We start from the raw sequence: 20,276 nt of genomic DNA, 5'->3' as shown, positions 1-20,276 counted from the left end.
TTCAACTGAAATGTGTCTTCCGCATTTAACCTCTGAATCAGAGAGGTGCAGGGGGCTACCATAATCAACATCCACATCTTCGGCGCCCCGGGAACAGTGGGTTAACGGCCTTGCTCAGGGGCAGAACGACAGATTTTGACCTTGTCAGCTCAGGATTCGATCCAGCATCTTTTCAGTTACAGGCCCAACGCTCTAACCGCTAGGCTACCTGCTGCCCCAGGGTGGTGCGGTCTGCACAACACATCACCGGGGGCAAACTACCTGCCCTCCAGGACACCTACACCACCCGATGTCACAGGAAGGCCAAAAAGATCATCAAGGACAACAACCACCCGAGTCATTGCCTGTTCACCCGCTACCATCCAGAAGGCGAGGTCAGTACAGGTGCATCAAAGCTGGGACCGAAGGACTGAAAAACAGCTTCTATTTCAAGGCCATCATACTGCTAAACAGCAATCACTAACTCAGAGATTCTGCTGCCTACAAAGAGACTCATATCACTGGCCACTTTAATAAATGGATCCCTTGTCACTTTAAACAATGCCACTTTAATAATGTTAACATATCTAACATTACTCATCTCATACAGTGGGGCAAAAAAGTATTTAATCAGCCACCAATTGTGCAAGTTCTCCCACTTAAAAAGATGAGAGAGGCCTGTAATTTTCATCATAGGTACACTTCAACTATGACAGACAGGAAAAGAAATCCAGAAAATCACATTGTAGAATTTTTAATGAATTTATTTGCAAATTATGGTGGAAAATAAGTATTTGGTCACCTACAAACAAGCAAGATTTCTGGCTCTCACAGACCTGTAACTTCTTCTTTAAGAGGCTCCTCTGTTCTCCACTTGTTACCTGTATTAATGGCACCTGTTTGAACTTGTTATCAGTATAAAAGACACCTGTCCACAACCTCAAACAGTTACACTCCAAACTCCACTATGGCCAAGACCAAAGAGCTGTCAAAGGAAACCGAAAACAGAATTGTAGACCTGCACCAGGCTGGGAAGACTGAATCTGCAATAGGTAAGCAGCTTGGTTTGAAGAAATCAACTGTGTGAGCAATTATTAGGAATACAAGACCACTGATAATCTCCCTCGATCTGGGCCTCCACGCAAGATCTCACCCCGTGGGGTCAAAATGATCACAAGAACGGTGAGCAAAAATCCCAGAACCACACGGGGGGACCTAGTGAATGACCTGCAGAGAGCTGGGACCAAAGTAACAAAGCCTACCATCAGCAAGGGCATTGAGAAGATGAAACGTGGCTGGGTCTTTCAGCATGACAATGATCCCAAACACACCGCCTGGGCAATGAAGGAGTGGCTTCGTAAGAAGCATTTCAAGGTCCTGGAGTGGCCTAGCCAATCTCCAGATCTCAACCCTATAGAAAATCTTTGGAGGGAGTTGAAAGTCCGTGTTGCCCAAGCAACAGCTCCAAAACATCACTGCTCTAGAGGAGATCTGCATGGAGGAATGGGCCAAAATACCAGCAACAGTGTGTGAAAACCTTGTGAAGACTTACAGAAAATGTTTAACCTCTGTCATTGCCAACAAAGGGTATATAACAAAGTATTGAGATAAACTTTTGTTATTGACCAAATACTTATTTTCCACCATAATTTGCAAATAAATTCATTAACATTTCTACAATGTGATTTTCTGGAGAGAAAAAAATCTCATTTTGTCTGTCATAGTTGAAGTGTACCTATTGCACAATTGGTGGCTGACTAAATACTTTTTTGCCCCACTGTATGTATATACTGTACCATATACCATCTATTGCACTTTGCCTATGCCACTCGGGCATCGCTCATCCATATATTTATATGTGTATATTCTTTGTCCATCCCTTTAGATTTGTGTGTATTAGGTAGTTGTTGGGGAATTGTTAGATATTACTGCACTGTCGGAACTAGAAGCACAAGCATTTCGCAAGCATTTCGCTACACTCGCATTAACATCTGCTAACCATGTGTATGTGACCAATAACATTTGATTTGATTTGAAATGTTTCTAAAACCTTATTTTATATTCTGATAACATGCCAACCATGTTCTGTGTATATTTGGTGGGACGTTAGTGGAATATTCTCCTAACCCACAGAAAACTGGACACATGAATGTTCTTACAATCTTCCTATGAAACGTGTTTATAACATTAATATCTTAAGTTCTGAGAAATGGTAACCACGTTTTGGGTAAGTTCTATTTGACATTAAGGGAATGGTCTCTTGGAAACATTGCTTGCACATCACAGGAACATTTCTCTGAAAACGTCAGTTAATGACCCAATGAAACCTAAAGGGAACGTTCTCTAAAGTTGTGGGAATGTTCGTTTTTAGCTGGGTAAGCACTGAATGGTTGGTGAAGCTGACACGGATGTTCTAAAACATGTGGGATTTTTACACTTGTTTTGGAATACTAGTTGTTCCTGCCAAAACCAGCACCTAGACTTCTAGACGCACTGCTGTACACAGGGTTTTCTCTTTATTTTTCCCACTGAATAAGGGTGTTGTTTGTACAGCCTCTGCCAATCCATCTGTCATCTGAGACACACATGAGTACACCTACAACTTGATATCTAGCAATATCCCTGGATTGCTTTCTAAAATTGTGATGTCATATAGCAACTGGCTGAGGTGAGAGGTCAGGGTCAGATAATTGATTCCATTCCATTATGTCCTGCCATCAAGTGCCGGACATTATTCACTGTGGTAGAGGAAGGATGGAGGATGGAAGAGGACAAGCATTTCCATGGTAATAAAATGGTATACATTCGCCAGGATAGCCCTCTACAACACATTAAAGTTTGCATTGTGGTTACTGTACACAAGCACAGAACATGAAAGGAAATGGTTAAATGCTGAGAATGATCTTAGCTCATGATTGATAATCAAGGATGTTCATGGTAGAGAATGTATAGTTTTACATGATTTGGGAGAGGATGACATTGCTAATCCAGATATAGCCCCCACATTAATTGGAAATGATTGGCACCATTCCAGAAAATATTTTCAAAAATGTAAATAAGAATGCCAAGAATGTATTGATTTAAAGAATGTGTACTAGTGGAACATGATTTGAGAGAGAATGGCATTGCTGCTAATCCAGATTCCCGCCGAACTACCCTAACATTATATTAAATGAAAATCATTGACACCATTCCTAAAAACAGACTCACAGGATATATCTTCAAAAATAAAATCAGTATTCGTAGCAGTGAAAGTCTAGATAGGTTTTGAGCACAATTCTGATCATCATACTGTGTACAATCGTTGTTGTTGTTGCTGTTGTCATTTGTCTGGGTTTGAGAAAGCAGACTTGGGGCAGGAGAGGGATAAAGAAAAACGGAGATGGAGTGTAATGGTAAGGGCTGGCTGTGAGGATTACAGCTAAATGTAACAGGGATAATGAATGAAAAGACAGTGGCTACCAGAGGAGTGTGTTGGAATAAGCCTGTATGTTTTTGTAAATGCTCTCATTACCACAGTGATAATGATTCCCATTCGTTTTCCTGCTCTTTTCTAAATGCCTAAAGTGCAAACAGCTTTATCTTCCCATCCCCCTTTCCTTCTCCCCCCTCACTCTCTTTCTCTCCTTTCGCTTTCCTGTTTCCCTCTCTCATTGTTTCCCTTTCTCTCTCTCTCTCTTGTTCTCCCCCTCTCTCTCCATCTCTCACTTCTTATGTCTCCTCTCCCCTCTCTGGAAAGCCCATGTTATTGTGAGTTTAGTTAAAGCTCTGTCTTTGCAGTCTCTCTCTCTCTCTCTCTCTCTCTCTCTCTCTCTCTCTTTCTCTCTTTCTCTCTCTCTCTCTCTCTCTCTCTCTCTCTCTCTCTCTCTGTGTGTTCCAGATAGCCACAGGGCTGCTGTAGAGAGGGAGAGGAGAAGAGAGGAGAGAGAGGCGGAGGGGAGGAAGGATGAAAGGAGGGAGGGGAATGGAGGAAGGGGTGGACGGTGAGTCAGCTCACTGCCTGTTTGTCAGCGTGGCATGGCCATCCTGAAAGCCAATGGCTTGTGCCATGAAAACCCTACCATTACGCACACTTGCAAAACACACTTGAACTTTAATGTAGTCAATTTTTCATGGGCGTATTTTATGTGGAGTAATCAGTCTGTCAGTGCTGGTCAGCGCCTTCATTCAATAGTAGTGACATCACAGAGGGAGTTTTTTCCACTGTGATCAATCCTCTAAGTAATCCAAAATAGTATGACTAATTTCTCTCACCCCTATTGCACATATTTTGTTCTCTGCATTGAATAGTGTTATTGGTCTCCTTGTTGTTCATTCTGTGAAAATGTTATTGTATTTCAAACCTGAAATCAAGTGTATCGCAGTCTTGGGGTTCAGTAAGAATAAAGTAAGATGTCTGGGTGTAGTAATTGAGCAACAGTGAATTCATCGTCAATCAAGTCATATTCTCAGCAAGCATCTAATGCTCACAGACATGGTCAATAGAAAACATTCTCTTCATATGCTAATGACATTTTCAAAGAATGTCTCCACAGAGTTATGAAAACGTTTCTGACCTATTCATGGAATGTATCTGGCATGATCATTCCTTGAATACGCAGATACAAATCTATTATAGAAATACCTATGAACATTCTGAGAACCAACAATTGTTAGCTGGATTGTACTGTATGTGTAACGTTCATCGTTGGGAGAAAGAGAAGAGGACCAATGCGCAGCGTGGTAAGTGTTCATAGCTTTTAATGACGTACTAGAACACTGAACAAAACAATAAATAACAAATGAACAGTCCCGAAAGGTGAAAGACAAAAACACTAAACAGGAAATAAGCACCCACAACTCAAAAGTGAAACCAGGCTACCTAAGTATGGTTCTCAATCAGGGACAACGATTGACAGCTGCCTCTAATTGAGAACCATACCAGGCCAAACACAGAAATCCCAAATCATAGAAAAAAGAACATAGACAACCCACCCAACTCACGCCCTGACCATACTAAAACAAAGACATAACAAAAGAACTAAGGTCAGAACGTGACAGTATGTATCTTTGCCTTTCTGTCCCTATGATGTTTTGGCGGATAAAGAATATGGGGTTAGGGAAGGGAGTGGCCGTGTGGGGCATGGGTGCGTGTGGGGGATGGGTGGGTGTGGGGCATGGGTGGGACCAAACTTGATTCCCATCCCAAAACACGCACAGAGTGCCCATCACAACAACGTTATATAAATATGATTTGTTTCGGTGCATGTAAATATCCACGCGAGTTGATGGTTCAGCTGGCAAGGATGGAAGGGACTGGGGCAAAAAAGCACCAGCAACATTAAACGGGGTAAGTCAAGGGTACGTGAATCTGCTCCTTGGGAATAATGCCTTAATGAATCAAATAAAGTGGACAGCTAGGTGAACCAATGGTCTTTGTTAATGTGATGTTATGGAGAGACAGGTGGACCAATGATGACATTATGATTCAAAGATACCAGGAGATCGGTGTAACAGTGATGTCTTCATGAATTCAATGGTGTCGCCTGTTGATATTGATATAAGCCTGATGCAATGTTGTGAGCTGGAGTGATAATTTCATGACTATGAAATGCGGAGGATGTCTTTATAATTTGGAAGCTATAGATAGGCAGATAAGGGGCCATGTCTATATAGTGTCTCAGAGTAGGAGTGCTCGTCTAGGATCAGGTTCTCGCTGTCCATGTAATCCTATTCATCGTGATAAAAAAGGAAAACATTTACCTGAATCAGCACTCCGACTCTGAGACGCTTGGTACATATGGCTCTAGGTGATAATATTATCATTAATCAATGGTTATTGATGGACCAAGGGATGACATACCCTTCATGCCAACAACATATTTTTAGTAACCAAGGAAATGTACTTATAGGCCAGGTATAATAGCACACAACAGCCTTGGAAGCTTGGAGTATGGAACATGGAAGAACAGAAGCAACAATTGTAGAACTATGGGGAAAGATAGAAATGACAGATACAAGAAAAACAATACACAGAAAGCAATAAAGGTACAGAATGTGAGAGGCTGAGACAGACAGTTTACATGACATGACACACATCAGGGCCTGTATTCAGAAAGAGTTTCAGAGCAGGAGGGAGTTTTCCTTTATGATCATAATGAATAAGATTATGTGGACAGGGTAGACCTGATCCAAGATCAGCACTCCTACTTTGAGACACTTTGTGAATACAGGCCCAGGCCTGGTTGATGCACAGTGACACAGCATGTCCATCTCTCCGTCTCAGGTTGACAGTGTCAACAGGGAGTCACCCCCATCACTGGAGGGTGGCCTGCTAATGAGCATGAATATTTGATACCACCTGATGAGGTGGCTAGTTGTGTTTGTCGAAGGTAAATGGCAAACGCCAGGGAGGCTGGGCCATCATCTGTTGAGACACTTAACCTGAGAAATCGATGAGGAGACAGAGGAGAGAATAGACTACATTCTCAGAAAAAAAGAGTTCTATATGGCACCATTTGTCCCTATAAGGCACGGGTGGGCAATTCCAGTCCTCGAGGGCCTGATTGGTGTCACAGTTTTGCCCCAGCTAACACACCTGACTCCAATAATCACCTAATCATGATCTTCAGTTCAGAATGTAATTTGATTAATCAGCTGTGTTTGCTAGGGATGGAGAAAAAGTGTGACATCAATCAGGCCCTCGAGGACTGGAGCTGCCCACCCCTGCTATAGAGGAACCCTTTACAAAAAGATTCCCCTACAGAATAATTTAAGATCAGATAGAACTCTTTCTGGTTCTAAATAGCACCCTTTAACAGGTTCTACAGATGTCACTCTTGTGTTGCTGAGAAATGCAAACTTTTGGTTTAGGCTTCTAAAGTTTGCAATTTCCACTTTTGAAATGTCAGACTTGATTTGCCCTAACAATTTTTTTTTATCAAACCCTACAAAAATGTCCATTAATTATAATCCACATACTATTCACATTTCCTGTTGCTGCAGGGTTATTTTCCTGCTGTGGCAAACTGCCTCAAAATAAGATCCTATTTGGAACCCAGGTTCAATTTGGAACTCAAAAGGCTTCTATCTGACCTGAAAAGGGTTCTATCTGGAGCCTATTTTCACAGGGTTCTCCTGCAGGGACAAATGGTGCTACATATCACTCTTTTTTTCTGGGACTGTACTAGAGAAACTCTTATAGAGGAGTGATATAGTTGTTGTAGTGGTATTGTATGTGATTAATGTTGTGCGCTTCCAAATACTCTGCTTGTTCCCTCAATGGCTTTCAACGAGAAACATTTGGAAATGGAATTGGAATTCTAGTTTACTTCCTGAATTGAAAAAATAACTGGCATTCAAGTGTTTATCAAGTTGAATATAACCTAGCTATAGAATGGGCTGATGCATGGAAATGTCATACTGTAACAATATCAAAGCCAAAGAGTAGCCTTTGTGAATAGCTTACACAGAATCATCATGACAAAAGCTGCAAAGGCAAATGTAAAAAATGTAGGTTCTCAATTAACCATGTGGTTTAAAGAGATAAGAGAATGCCTAAAATATTCATTTTATTTGCATCACCTTTTTCCCCATTCTATTGTTCTTTCCCCACTGTACTATTCTACCTTACTGTCCATCTCTCTCCCCCTTTTCTCTGAAGCCCTCTCTCTCTTTTGTATATTTCCCCTCCCCTCCCCCATTCTCTTTCTCCATCTCTTATCATCTCTACTTTATGATCTTGCTCTCGCCCTGGTCCATATAATTTGGGATGTACCATATAAATGAGACGCACACACACACTCTCACGCATGCATTCACACACTGGCACACACTCGCACACAAACACACACGTACACACACACACACATATTTTGACATGTGCAGAATTCCAGAGTTACTACTGCTCCAGAAACACCAGACGGGGACATGATTTACAACATTCCTCTCTGAGTAGACCAGTGTGAAAAAAAACTGCATATATTTATTCATGCACAAGGTGATCAGATTCTTCAGCCCATATGGTAATGACCACTTTCTGTATCGTTTCTATTTAGAGAACTAATACACAGGTATATAGAAGAATGTGTAGGAAGACAAAGGGTGGAGTGAGTACAATCTTCATGGTATGAGTTTCAGCTAAAACCATGGGATTGCATGTGGGACAGTGGTCCATCTTGACAATCCACTGTGGGCACTATAGGTTCCATGAGCATGTCTCTCCGTTGATGTTGGATGAATGTCAGACTCTGCCTGCAGTCCAATGCCTTACACATCAGCCCTTTCCAACCAGCAGAGCCTGGGTCCATACACGTGCACCACCACCACCACCACTTCACTGCAAATAACACAGAGCTATAGCCAGCTGTTTCAAGGATGTTCTTAGAACTATATTTGCTACACTTTCAAAACATGTTCTCATCTAGGATAAGAGACTCCTCGACCTCCCATTTGAAACCCCCTTCCTAAGCTTTTCTTTATCTGCAGTCTTTCAACTAATGAGAACATTTTACCCATTTAATATACATGTACAGTTAGAGGTTTGAAAGGATTATCATTCCCCAGTGCAGCGGTGGAATAATACACTGTATGTAGATTTGTGATAAGGTTAGGGCACTATACCCCTAGCTACAGGGTTTCTGCAGACTCCACAGTCCTCTCTTCATCTCTCTTATTCTCCTGCACAGTAAGTCCCCATCACGACACTCCTATAAATCAACTCCACACAATGTTGTCATTTCCGTTCTATCAATGGATCCACGTGCCTCCTTTCAAAGGACACCACCAAGGCTAATTAAAAGTATTAAGGGGTTCTGTCTCATTTGATTCCCTCAGTGGATGCTTATATCATGGGACATGGTGCTGCAACAGAGACTGTTTCTATCTATAATATTACAGCCCAAGGCTCGCTTACAGGGAGACTTAGCTCAGGCCTTTTTTTTTTGTTGCTTTTAAACAAACAAATAGTCAAATAATTCTAACAAAACATATTTTAATTTCATTCACTCAAGTATACAGGAAAAGTATTTGGTAAAGAAAAAGACATTTTCTACAATCACTAATAGACTTTTAAGGGTTGTTTTTGTATGTGTTTCTTGTCAATGTTTCAAATATTTTGCACAGACAAGAATCTTTGTTGATTAGTTGTGATTTGATGTCATGATAAATGGGCAAATGTCATTAAATGCATTACCCCATGATGCACTTTACTACTGTATTTCAATGTATCTACTGTATGTCCTACTGTATTCAATCTGATGGATGTCCTATTGTCATTGTTGGTCCCTCACATGTTGTTACACTTCTTTTGACGTTATTTGTGTTTTCCTTTCTGCCTGTGATGAAGTCACAGGACCTTCCCACTGGGTAAGAGAATTACATTTTTTTTCAACTAACTTTTAACCTAAATCCAATGACATGGTGACATTTGTTGTTGATTTCATGTAAATTCATGTTCGTTGATAACTAAACCAAATGTAACACAAAACTAGACAATGAAATGATGTCTGTGCCCAGTGGGTTAGCTGACACACAGTAGTGTCAGGTTCAGACTGACAGTGAATCAAATCATTACAATCAGATTATTATTGAAAGCATTTCTGCTCTACCCATGTTATCTGCAACATGACACACGAAAAGACCTCTGAGATATCCGGGTATGCACAGGAGGTATGCACAGGAGGTATGCACAGGAGGTATGCACAGGAGGTATGCACAGGAGGTATGCACAGGAGGTATGCACAGGAGGTATGCACATGAGTTAGCTAGCATTATCCATCTCTATTTATCAGTGGAGGCTGCTGAGAGGAGGACCATGTGTTTGATGTATTTGATACCATTCCACAAGTTCGGCTCCAGCCATTACAACGAGCCCGTCCTCACCAATTAAGGTGCCAACAACCTCCTGTGCTATATATGCAAACTATGTAAAATATATATATATGTTTGTACACTTAGGCCTACAGGTTATTGTTCCTTGTTTAAAATTCTGAGCATTAAATATTAAAGCAATTGTTTTCTTCATAGTGTCTTACACTACTTGTTATATAGCTACAGTATTAATCTTTATCTGCTTCTTGGTGATGGAACCACTGCCTGTTTTAACCTGAAAAGATCTGCATTGGCACAATATATGAAACAACATGTATGTATTTATGTACAGTATGTATGTATTTACAGTACCAGTCAAAAGTTTGGACTCATTCAAGGGTTTTTAATTTTTTTTTAAACCATTTTCTAAATTGTAGAATAATAGTGAAGACATCAACATTATGAAATAACACATATGGAATCATGTACTAACCAAAAAAGTGTTAAACAAATCAAAATATATTTTATTTTTGAGATTCTTCAAAGTAGCCACTCTTTGTCTTGATGACAGCTTTGCACACTCTTGGTATTCTCTCAACCAGCTTCAGCTGGAATGCTTTCCCAACAGTCCTGAAGGAGTTCCCACATATGCTGAGCACTTGGTGGCTGAGTTTCCTTCACTTAATGCGTTCCAACTCATCCCAAACCATCTCAATTGGGTTGAGGTCAGGTGATTGTGGAGGCCAGGTCATCTGATGCAGCACTCCATCACTCTCTTTCTTGGTTAAATAGCCCTTATACAGCCTGGAGGTGTGTTGGGTCATTGTCCTGTTGAAAAACAAATGATAGTCCCACTAAGCCCAGACCAGATGGGGTGGTATATCGCTGCAGAATGCTGTGGTAGCCATGCTGGTAAAGTGGGCCTTGAATTGTAAATAAATCACTGACAGTGTCACCAGCAAAGCACCCCCACACCATCACACCTCCTCCTCCACGCTTCATGGTGGGAATCACGCATGCGGAGATCATCCGTTCACTTACTCTGCGTCTCACAAAGACACAACGGTTGGAACCAAAAATCTCAAATTTGGACTCATTAGACCAAAGGACAGATTTCCACTAATCTAATGTCCATTTCTCATGTTTCTTGGCCCAAGCAAGTCTCTTCTTATTATTGGTGTCCTTTAGTAGTGGTTTCTTTGCAGCATTTCGACCATGAAGGCCTGACTCCGACAGTCTCCTCTGAACAGTTGATGTTGAGATGTGTCTGTTAGTTGAACACTGTGAAGCATTTATTTGGGCTGCAATTTCTGAGGCTGGTAACTCTGATGAATTTATCCTCTGCAGCAGAGTTAACTCTTGGTCTTCCTTTCCTGTGGCAGTCCTCATGAGAGACAGTTTCATCATAGAACTTGATGGTTTTTGAGACTGCACTTGAAGAAACTTTCAAAGGTCTTGACATTTTCTGGATTGAGTGAGCTTCAAATCTTAAGGTAATGATGGACTGTCATTTCTCTTTGCTTATTTGATCTGTTCTTGCCATAATATGGACTTTGTTGTTTACCAAATAGGGCTATATTCTGTATACCACCCTTACCTTGTCACAACACAAATTATTGTCTGAAATGTATTAAGAAGCAAATAAATTCCACAAATGACCTTTTAACAAGGCACAGCTGTTCATATTTAAATGCATTCCAGGTGACTACCTCATTAAGCTAGTTGAGAGAATGCCAAGAGTGTGCAAAGCTGCCATCAAGGCAAAGGGTGGCTACTTTGAAGAATTTAAAATATAAAATATATTTAGATTTAGATTTGTTTAACACTTTTTTGGTTACTACATGATTTTATATGTGTTATTTCATAGTTTTGATGTCTTCAATGTTATTCTACAATGTAGAAAATAATCAAAATAAATAAAGACCCTGGGAAGAGTAGGTGTGTACAAACTTTTGACAGGTACTGCATGTACTGTATGTATGGAACAATATGTGTATGGAACAATGTATGGAACCAAATATGAACAACTATATTGAAAAAAATGTGCTGTCTTGGAAAACTGTCCCTCAAACAGGATAACAATACAATAATGTTTAATATTGGCACAGCACTGATAGCCATCCATGATGTAAATTCTCTATAACACTTTGTGAAAGTTTGACCCATTGGAGACATTTCCAGATTTGATGTTTCATGAGTTGCTTCATGAAACCAAACTTGTGGCACCCTAATGGGGTCACAATTGCAGAGCTTAAATTTAACTGGAGCTGTTAGTCACTGAAGGAAAACCCTGCTTATGCTCCTCAATGGGAGGAAGCTGTATCACTGTCTGTTTGGGCTGCAGCGGGAACATGAGGATGCAGAAACATGTCAACAAAGTTTTAGTTAAAAGCTTTGTATCAGCATTAGTTATTCTGGATTCCAGGAGAACGTAACAGTCTGCATGGAGCCAATGTATCTCTTATGGGGTCTTTGGAGACAAAGGTTGACTTAATCTATTGTAGAAAAGTTTGGTATTTGCCCTGATCAAAGACATGCTTGTTTTCCTTAGCCATACGGTGATGCCTGAGCTTCCCTGCAGTATGGGCTTATGTATAGACCTGAAATACACGTGAAGAACCAACTTTGAAGCCTTGAAGGGACTTACAGGCATAGCCCTGGAAACAATGGGGAGACGATAGGTAACCAACAGGGGCCTAGGGAACTGTAGCCTAGACGTGGATAGATAGGTGAAGGACAGGAAAGCCTACCTGTTCGGGGCCCTGGAAGCAGATTCGGCACTGCGGCGAGCGCATGCCACTGTCCAAGCTGCTAGTGAGCGATACAGTGTCCAGGCTCGCTTGGAGCTTCGCATTCTTTTCCTCGAATGCCAGGCTCCGCGGCCGGGGATTGGTGCCATAGTACTCTTCCTCGTCGTCCCGGGTAGAGCAGTCGAATGGTGGCCACCCGCAGCCTCCTACCCCGAGCCCTCGCATGCTGCTTGTTCGTCTGTCTGGGTTTGTGTCAGAATCGGTCCCCCGTCTTAAGCCAGACCGCATCAAAACCAGCACTTTCAGTTCATTGAAAAACATACGGATCCGGTACTTTAACATCATGAACTAGCCCACATAGGCAAAATGCGGCTGTAGGGTGAAATAGAAGGTATCAATAAATTGAGTTGTATAAATCAGGCATTTCTTATGCACGATTTGAGAGCCAAAATGGGCTTTGTAAGTAGCCTATTATTATTACAAAGTGCAAACCTATTTGGTTCAAATCGCCTTCTCTAGCTATGGGCTATACTATCAAAACAAAAATATCAGATGTTTCTATAAAAAGCATGACTGCCGACCAAAAAATATTGGTCAACGGAAATCAAAATATTACAATGTAAATAGATTGTATCACTCCTTGATACATTTTCTCTGTTACCATGTGTAGCCGATAGACAATGCGGAAGTTTTTCATGGATGGGCAGTTTCTTTTGGGATTCAACGGATGCCGATACAACAATTCCCGATAGCTTTCAGTGTGAGCGATGAGCATAACCAAACAGCAATAGGATCAAACTGAATCCCCTCATGTACATTTTCGATCCAGTCACTTATGGCACAATGGCAAAGCTTGCGTTTAACGGGAGCTGTCCAAGGTTCTGAAAGAAAATTCTATCGCAAGCTGAGAGGGAGCAATATAGAGTGGAGCGGGTAGCGTTGAAGGCTCAGGGATAATATACAATGTTATTAAAAAAACAGATGTCGCTATGTCATCAGTAATTCCACCGAGTCATTTTGGGGTGTTGCTTTCATCTGTTTAGTCCGTACAAAAAATGCCAGTTGACAACCATCTCTTTAGTTTGTCCCTCAATGGCATGCTAGACTTCAGAACACCGTATTGTCTCTTCCCCTGTTTTTCCTTACTGGTTTTTCTGGCTGATAGATAGAGAATATGTCCCACACGGTTCCCTCTCCACATAAGTCCGAGAGCCACTTCACTATCCAACGTGTTCGCATTTTAAACAGGATAGGACGAGACACCAAAAACCTGTAGAAGAACACACATCCTTTTGCCATTGAAATTCCATGCTGTTTTTTGTTCTTCCTGCAGCGACTCCTGCAGAACACACACCAGGAAGAACAGAGATGCCAGGGAATAACCCCCCAGAGTATGGGAACGAAGCAAACCGATTACATCGCCATGCCAGATCAACTTTGCCACCAAATAACGGGTTCGTTTACTACCAATAACTAATTACGTCCATTCAACAACAATAAAACGCTATTTGACGTGGCATTGTATAAATACTTGCTTCTGTCAGCAGTGCCTCCATCGAAATGGATTTGGTGGACGGACAAACAGAGGATCCTGCCATAAAAATGCATGCTAGCCTAATTGAAACACATATGTGTTTTTTTGTATCGTTGTTGTCACCTCGTTTTCCTATGATTATTCCTTCCTCAGTCTATCCGCGAAGGAAAAACATATCTGCCTTGTGACTGCGCATTGGCAGAAGCCGCTATCCGAGGTTCTGATTTTCATGTGACGTTGCGGCCACGTGCTAGTCAGTGTATCCCGGGAAATCTAAACGGTGTATGTAATGTCAATGGACAGGGACTGATATTAGTAGTCTGCCACCTCCATGGGGTGAACCTTCTCTCAAATGTCTCTCTCTTGTTACATATGCCTATGCATAGTTTATTCAACGTTCTCTCAAACAAGTCTAGGCCTATCATCTAAATAGATATTAGGCTCTTGGCTTACATGAATGTTGTAATAATACACATTGCTTCACTGGCTACCCAACCACTGTTGTGTTCTTTCATGAAGTTCAGCCATGTGTTATTTAATGCCACAAAGAAAATGATGAACGAATTTCAAAGAACTTGGCCAAGCAGCATCCAACGACTGAATAGATTAACCATGCCATAACTAGATTAGAGTTGAATCACAGCCATATGAAAACATTAGTCACAGAGATATGAAAGCAAGGATGTGAGGAGGGTAAAGCCTCTGTGTATTGTGAGCGATGTCTGTCGGGGCCGGACCCCCGCCGAGAGGCATCCCGGGATCGAACTCTCAAGGGGGCGGATGCTCTCTGTCGGCTCCACATGCAGCAGCCTATATGGAGCCGAACCCACGTGTACACAGATTTAAACTCAATAATAAATTAGCGGAAAAATAAAGCAGTTTAGTGATTCCTCTGTAAGGCACAAAACTACCAAACTCGCCTACGGAAACAGGAAAAAAACAAACAAGTATTTAAGCACATTATTTTATTTTAAGAAAATTAAAATAGTAATTCATAGAAAATATGCAAGCATTTCCATGGTCACGTGACAAGAAAAACAATTTTGCTTAGCAAACGATATGTTTAGGAAATCAAACAATTATCCATCAGAGATTTTTGTTAGGCCATTTTGTGTATTTCCTCTTCCATTTATTCACCCAGTGCTTTTAGAAGCTCCTAGTCCACCTGGGGGCATCCGGTTAACGGATGCTGTCCTTGGTTCTGAAATGAAGACCATTCAATTCTAACATGCTACATTCGGTAGCAAGGTCCCTCCTGGGCCTGAGGGACCAAAGTTGACAAAACTGTATAAAAAACATTCCCCTTTACCAATAGGAAAACGCAACCAAAATAAACAAAACATGTAATACTAAAACCAATTGGATAGAGGAGTAGGCTACCCCTGTGTCCTGACCCAATGTCTTACCTGGCCTCTGATACTGGTTTTGATTGCTATCAAATCAACCTGCTTGCAGTTTTAAACTACGTCATTTTGAATCCTCATCTTCCCACTGCAACAGTCGACAGGTCGTCATTGTTGTAAAACAGAATGGGTTCTTAATCAAACTCATGATAAAGGGCAAACTGTGTGGAGGCCAACATTAAAATGGATCTCTCCAGTATATGGATGCACCCAGCTTCAAAACATTGTCTGTCATGATCACTTTTTAAACTTCAATAACTCAGCTTTATACTCAGCGTTACAATATAACACAAACTTTTCAGTGACTTCAAGTATTTTCACATTCTCCCATCCACTAAATGTATTAATCAATTAAACAGATGAAACAAGAGTGTTAAAGATAATTGTAACCAGTACAATTCATTATATGCTGACATATTAGTGCTGAAATTAGATCATTTGTGTGGAGGACAAGAGCCAAGAGAGGACAGGGAGACCCAGAAGTAGAGAGAAAAATAGATTTAGGTTTAGAGTCTACAATGGAAAATTGACAACCACTGTCTGTATGAGTGTTAAAAAATCAACACCCGGTAGGTAGGCCCACATCACATCACATTTCATACTATCTATTTAAGAACAACCGGTAGGTAGGCCCACATTTCATACTATCTATTTAAGAACAACCGGTAGGTAGGCCCACATCACATCACATTTCATACGATCTATTTAAGAACAACCGGTAGGTAGGCCCACATCACATCACATTTCATACTATCTATTTAAGAACAACCGGTAGGTAGGCCCACATCACATCACATTTCATACTATCTATTTAAGAACAACCGGTAGGTAGGCCCACATCACATCACATTTCATACTATCTATTTAAGAACATGAAGTTTAAATAAGCTCAGTCAGTTGACATCAACAGGCTAACTGTTGACGACAACATATATGCACTGACTCTGGATAAGAGCGTCTGCTAAATATAAATGTCAAATGTAATGTCCTTTGAAAAGGCCAGTGGATTGTCCAGGCAGGCTAACTCTGAGATTATGTCAGTGGGAGAGACACCACTACAGCACACAATGTTAGCTAAGTAATTGGGAGATAACTACCATGGGAGAAAGCAGAAACAACAAAAGGAAGAAAGATGATAGTGTAAAATTCAAAGGAAGAGATTAACAAAGATAGTGTCAAATTTAAAGCAACAGATGGACAAAGAGAGAGGGTGAAAGAGGGTGGTGGTTATGTCATAGATACATTAGTAATATTGGCTATTGGTCAAGAACAAAGCAACACCATTATGTCTCATAGGTTATCTGCAAGGGCTGAGCAGCTTTGTGACCATCAGTCTGAATAATAACACACACCAGCACACTAGAAGACTACAGACACTCACAAAAAAACACTGACAAGATACAGACACAGGTACACAAAACAGACACTTAGGCACTCAAACCAACACACACAGACACACACAGACACACACAGACACACACACACAGACACACACACACACACACACACACACACACACACACACACACACACACACACACACACACACACACACACACACACACACACACACACCGCCCTGGCTGAGTACAGTCTGTCTACACTCAGCCACGTCACCCACACGAAATGCACACAGATTGTACTGGCAAGGCAGCGTGTTCAAAGTACAAAGAAAACTCTCTCAGTTCAGCTGTCTAGCTTGTTTACCAGAAATACTACATTCACCAAGACTTATCTTCCCTGGCCCTGAACTTCTCACCCAATTATCCTCTTCCCATTATTGTGGGTCCTTACAAATCAATGATCAGCCTGACTACTCTTTGTCATTTGCTGCGGTTTTGATATATTACCATCGGAAACAAACAAATAGAGTGGAATAATAAACTCTAAAAGTGAAAATGATACAAAATAGGATACAGAATGACTTATAAGAGTACTTAAAAGTAGGCATTACTGGATAATCTTGGTCCCTCAAACAAACTGACTGGAGATCGTTCTACTCTCTGGTCTAGTAGTTGACAGGCTGCAGGCTGCCCAGGCCCTGTTAGCTCTCTGGTGGACAGATGGTCATCCCAACTCAGTGGTGCTACCGCAACCGTTATTGCAGCCAGCCACTCTGAGTGAAATATACCCTGGCATATGGGCCAGCATGGCGGGGAGGGTCCTGGCAGAGGGCCCACTGGAGGCCCAGCAGACAGGATAGGGCCCTGTGCTCGTTTGCCTGAGAGCATCCAACTTCACCATGGTGTTGGCAACTTACTAAGACAAGAGCGTCCCTCCTTCAGAATGTTATCGTTATAGGTGTTCAGACCCAACTGGGTCATGATGAAGTCTATAATAGGATCATTAAGAAGCCTGGTTAACTTAAGTACAAATAGAACAGCATTGAAGGTATTAGAGAAATGTTTTTGTGCCAAGCTAGCACATTTAGTTCCTTGGGAGTTGTGGGAACGTAGGCTTTTGGTTTCCCATTGGTTCTGGGAAAAAAGCCATATGTTTCCTAAACATTAAAACTGAACGTTTTTTAAACGTTCTGAGAATGGAAGTTAATATTTTGTCTGTTCTGGGAACATACATTTTTAAGTTGCTATGAGGTTCTCAGAATGTTTTACTATGGTTCGCTGAAAGTTTTCCTGGAGTTTTAATAATGTTTTGAGAGTGGAAATCCTAGTTTATTTGAAGATAATTAACTAACGTTCTGAGAACATGTTTCAATAAGACTTTTAACAACATTGCTGGTTTAACTGTTTTCAACTCCAAGCACAGAAAGACATTTATTTCCCTAAGCATTAATCATGCAAACACATTTATTTTTTATTGTGGCACAGCATCAGTGAGAGGTAAACCTATGATCTTCTGTTCTCAATCCATGTAATTAGTCCACTGAGCCACCAGGAAGGATCTAGAATGCCATGTTTTTTTTAAACTCAAAAAAGCTGTTCATTTCAGTCTACTCAAACATACCCCATTTAAAAGGAAACGAGCACTCATTAAGATCAGGTGTAGTTAATTAGTGGCCATGGCCAACACACCTGAACACGCTTAACAAGATAGAGGATAGAGAGAGTTTTGTTGATGCAGAGAACGGAACGTACAGTGTCTTCACAAAGTATTCACACGGTGAATCACACCCCTTGACTTTTTACAAATGTTGTTGTGTTACAGCCTGAATTTAAAATTGATTAAATTGAGATTTTGTGTCACTGGCCTACACACAATACCACATAATGTGAAAGTTGAATTATGGTTTTGGACATTTTTACAAATGAATAAAAAATGAAAAGCTGAAATGTCTTGAGTTAAGAAGTATTCAACCCCTTTGTAATAGCAGTCTAAATAAATTCAAAGTATACATTTGCTTAACAAGTCACATAATAAGTTGCATTGACTCACTTCGTGTGCAATATTAGGTGTTTAACATTATTTTTGAATGACTTCCTCATCTCTATACCCCACACATACAATTACCTTTAAGGTCATTTCAACACAGATTCAACCACAAAGATTAGGGATGTTTTCCAATGCCTTGCAAAGAAGGGCACCTATTGGTAGACGGGCAAAAACAAACAAACAGACATAGAGTATCCCCTTGAGCATGGTGAAGTTATTAATTACAATTTGTATTGTGTAGCAATACACCCAGTCACTACAAAGACAGATGAGTCCTTCCTAACTCAGTTGCTGAAGAGGAAGGAAACTGCTCAGGGATTTCACCATGAGGCAAATGGTGACTTTAAAACAGTTACAGAGTATAATGACTGTGATAGGAGAACTTTGAGGATGGATCAACAACAATGTAGTTACTCCACAATACTAATCTAAATTACATAGTGAAAAAAGGAAGACTGTACAGAATAAAACATTCCAAAACATGCATCCTGTTTGCAATAAGGCACTAAAGTAGAACTGCAAAAAATGTGGCTAAGAAATTAACTGTCCTGACTACAAAGTGTTATGTTTGGGGCAAATCCAACACAACACATCACTGAGTACCACTCTTAATATTTTCAAGTATGGTGGTGGCTGCATCATGTTATCGGTATGCTTGTCATCGGCAAGGACTAGGGAGTTTTTTAGGATAAAAATAAATGGACTAGAGCTAAGCACAGGTCAAATCCTAGAGGAAAACCTGGTTCAGTCTGCTTTTGAACAGACACTCTGTGTCACGTCCTGACCTTAGTTCCTTTTTTATGTCTCTGTTTTAGTTTGGTCAGGGCGTGAGTTGGGGTGGGCATTCTATGTTGTTTTTCTATGTTTTCCATTTATGTGTTTGGCCTGGTATGGTTCTGAATCAGAGGCAACTGTCGATCGTTGTCCCTGATTGAGAATCATACTTAGGTAGCCTGTTTTCCCCATTTTGGTTGTCAGTGATTGCTTTCTGTTTTGTGCGTATTCCTTACAGAACTGTTTCGTTTTCATTCTCGCTCTTTATTATTTTTGTCATTTCAGTATTCAGTTTATTTTGTTTATTAAAATGAACACTTACCACGCTGCACCTTGGTCCTCTTCTCCTTCACCAGACGAAAACCGTTACAGAATCATCCACCACAACTGGACCAAGCAGCGTGGTAACCAGGAGCAGAGGGTTCTGGACTCCTGGACATGGGAGGAGATTTTGGACGGTAGGGAACCCTGGGCACAGGCTGGGAAATATTGCCGCCACCGGGAAGAGTTGGAGGCAGCCAAAGCCGAGCGGCGGCATTATGAGGAGCTAGCACGGCAGCTAGCTGGGGGGAGGATCACATGGGGAGTGTGGCTAAGTCAGGCAGGAGACCTGAGCCAACTCCCCGTGCTTACCGTGGAGAGAGGTGGACCGGGCAG

The 20,276-nt window shown here is 41.1% G+C and overlaps 1 protein-coding gene across 1 annotated transcript in view; it reads right to left on the bottom strand.

Moving 5' to 3' along the window:
• LOC115140982 (E3 ubiquitin-protein ligase MARCHF9-like) overlaps nt 1-13,023 on the bottom strand; it is a 31,070-nt gene extending 18,047 nt beyond the window's left edge. The window contains exon 1 of the mRNA XM_029679530.2: nt 12,519-13,023. Within this exon, the coding sequence (XP_029535390.1) occupies nt 12,519-12,863 (345 nt within the window). The 5' untranslated portion in view covers nt 12,864-13,023. The remainder of the gene's footprint in view (nt 1-12,518) is intronic.
• Between the last annotated feature and the right edge of the window lie 7,253 nt (nt 13,024-20,276).

The sequence above is a fragment of the Oncorhynchus nerka genome, linkage group LG2 (genome assembly GCF_034236695.1).
Source record: "Oncorhynchus nerka isolate Pitt River linkage group LG2, Oner_Uvic_2.0, whole genome shotgun sequence".
In the NCBI taxonomy this organism is placed as follows: Eukaryota; Metazoa; Chordata; class Actinopteri; order Salmoniformes; family Salmonidae; genus Oncorhynchus; species Oncorhynchus nerka.
Note: the sequence above shows the minus strand (reverse complement) of the source record. Positions and strands in the feature narration are given on the sequence as shown.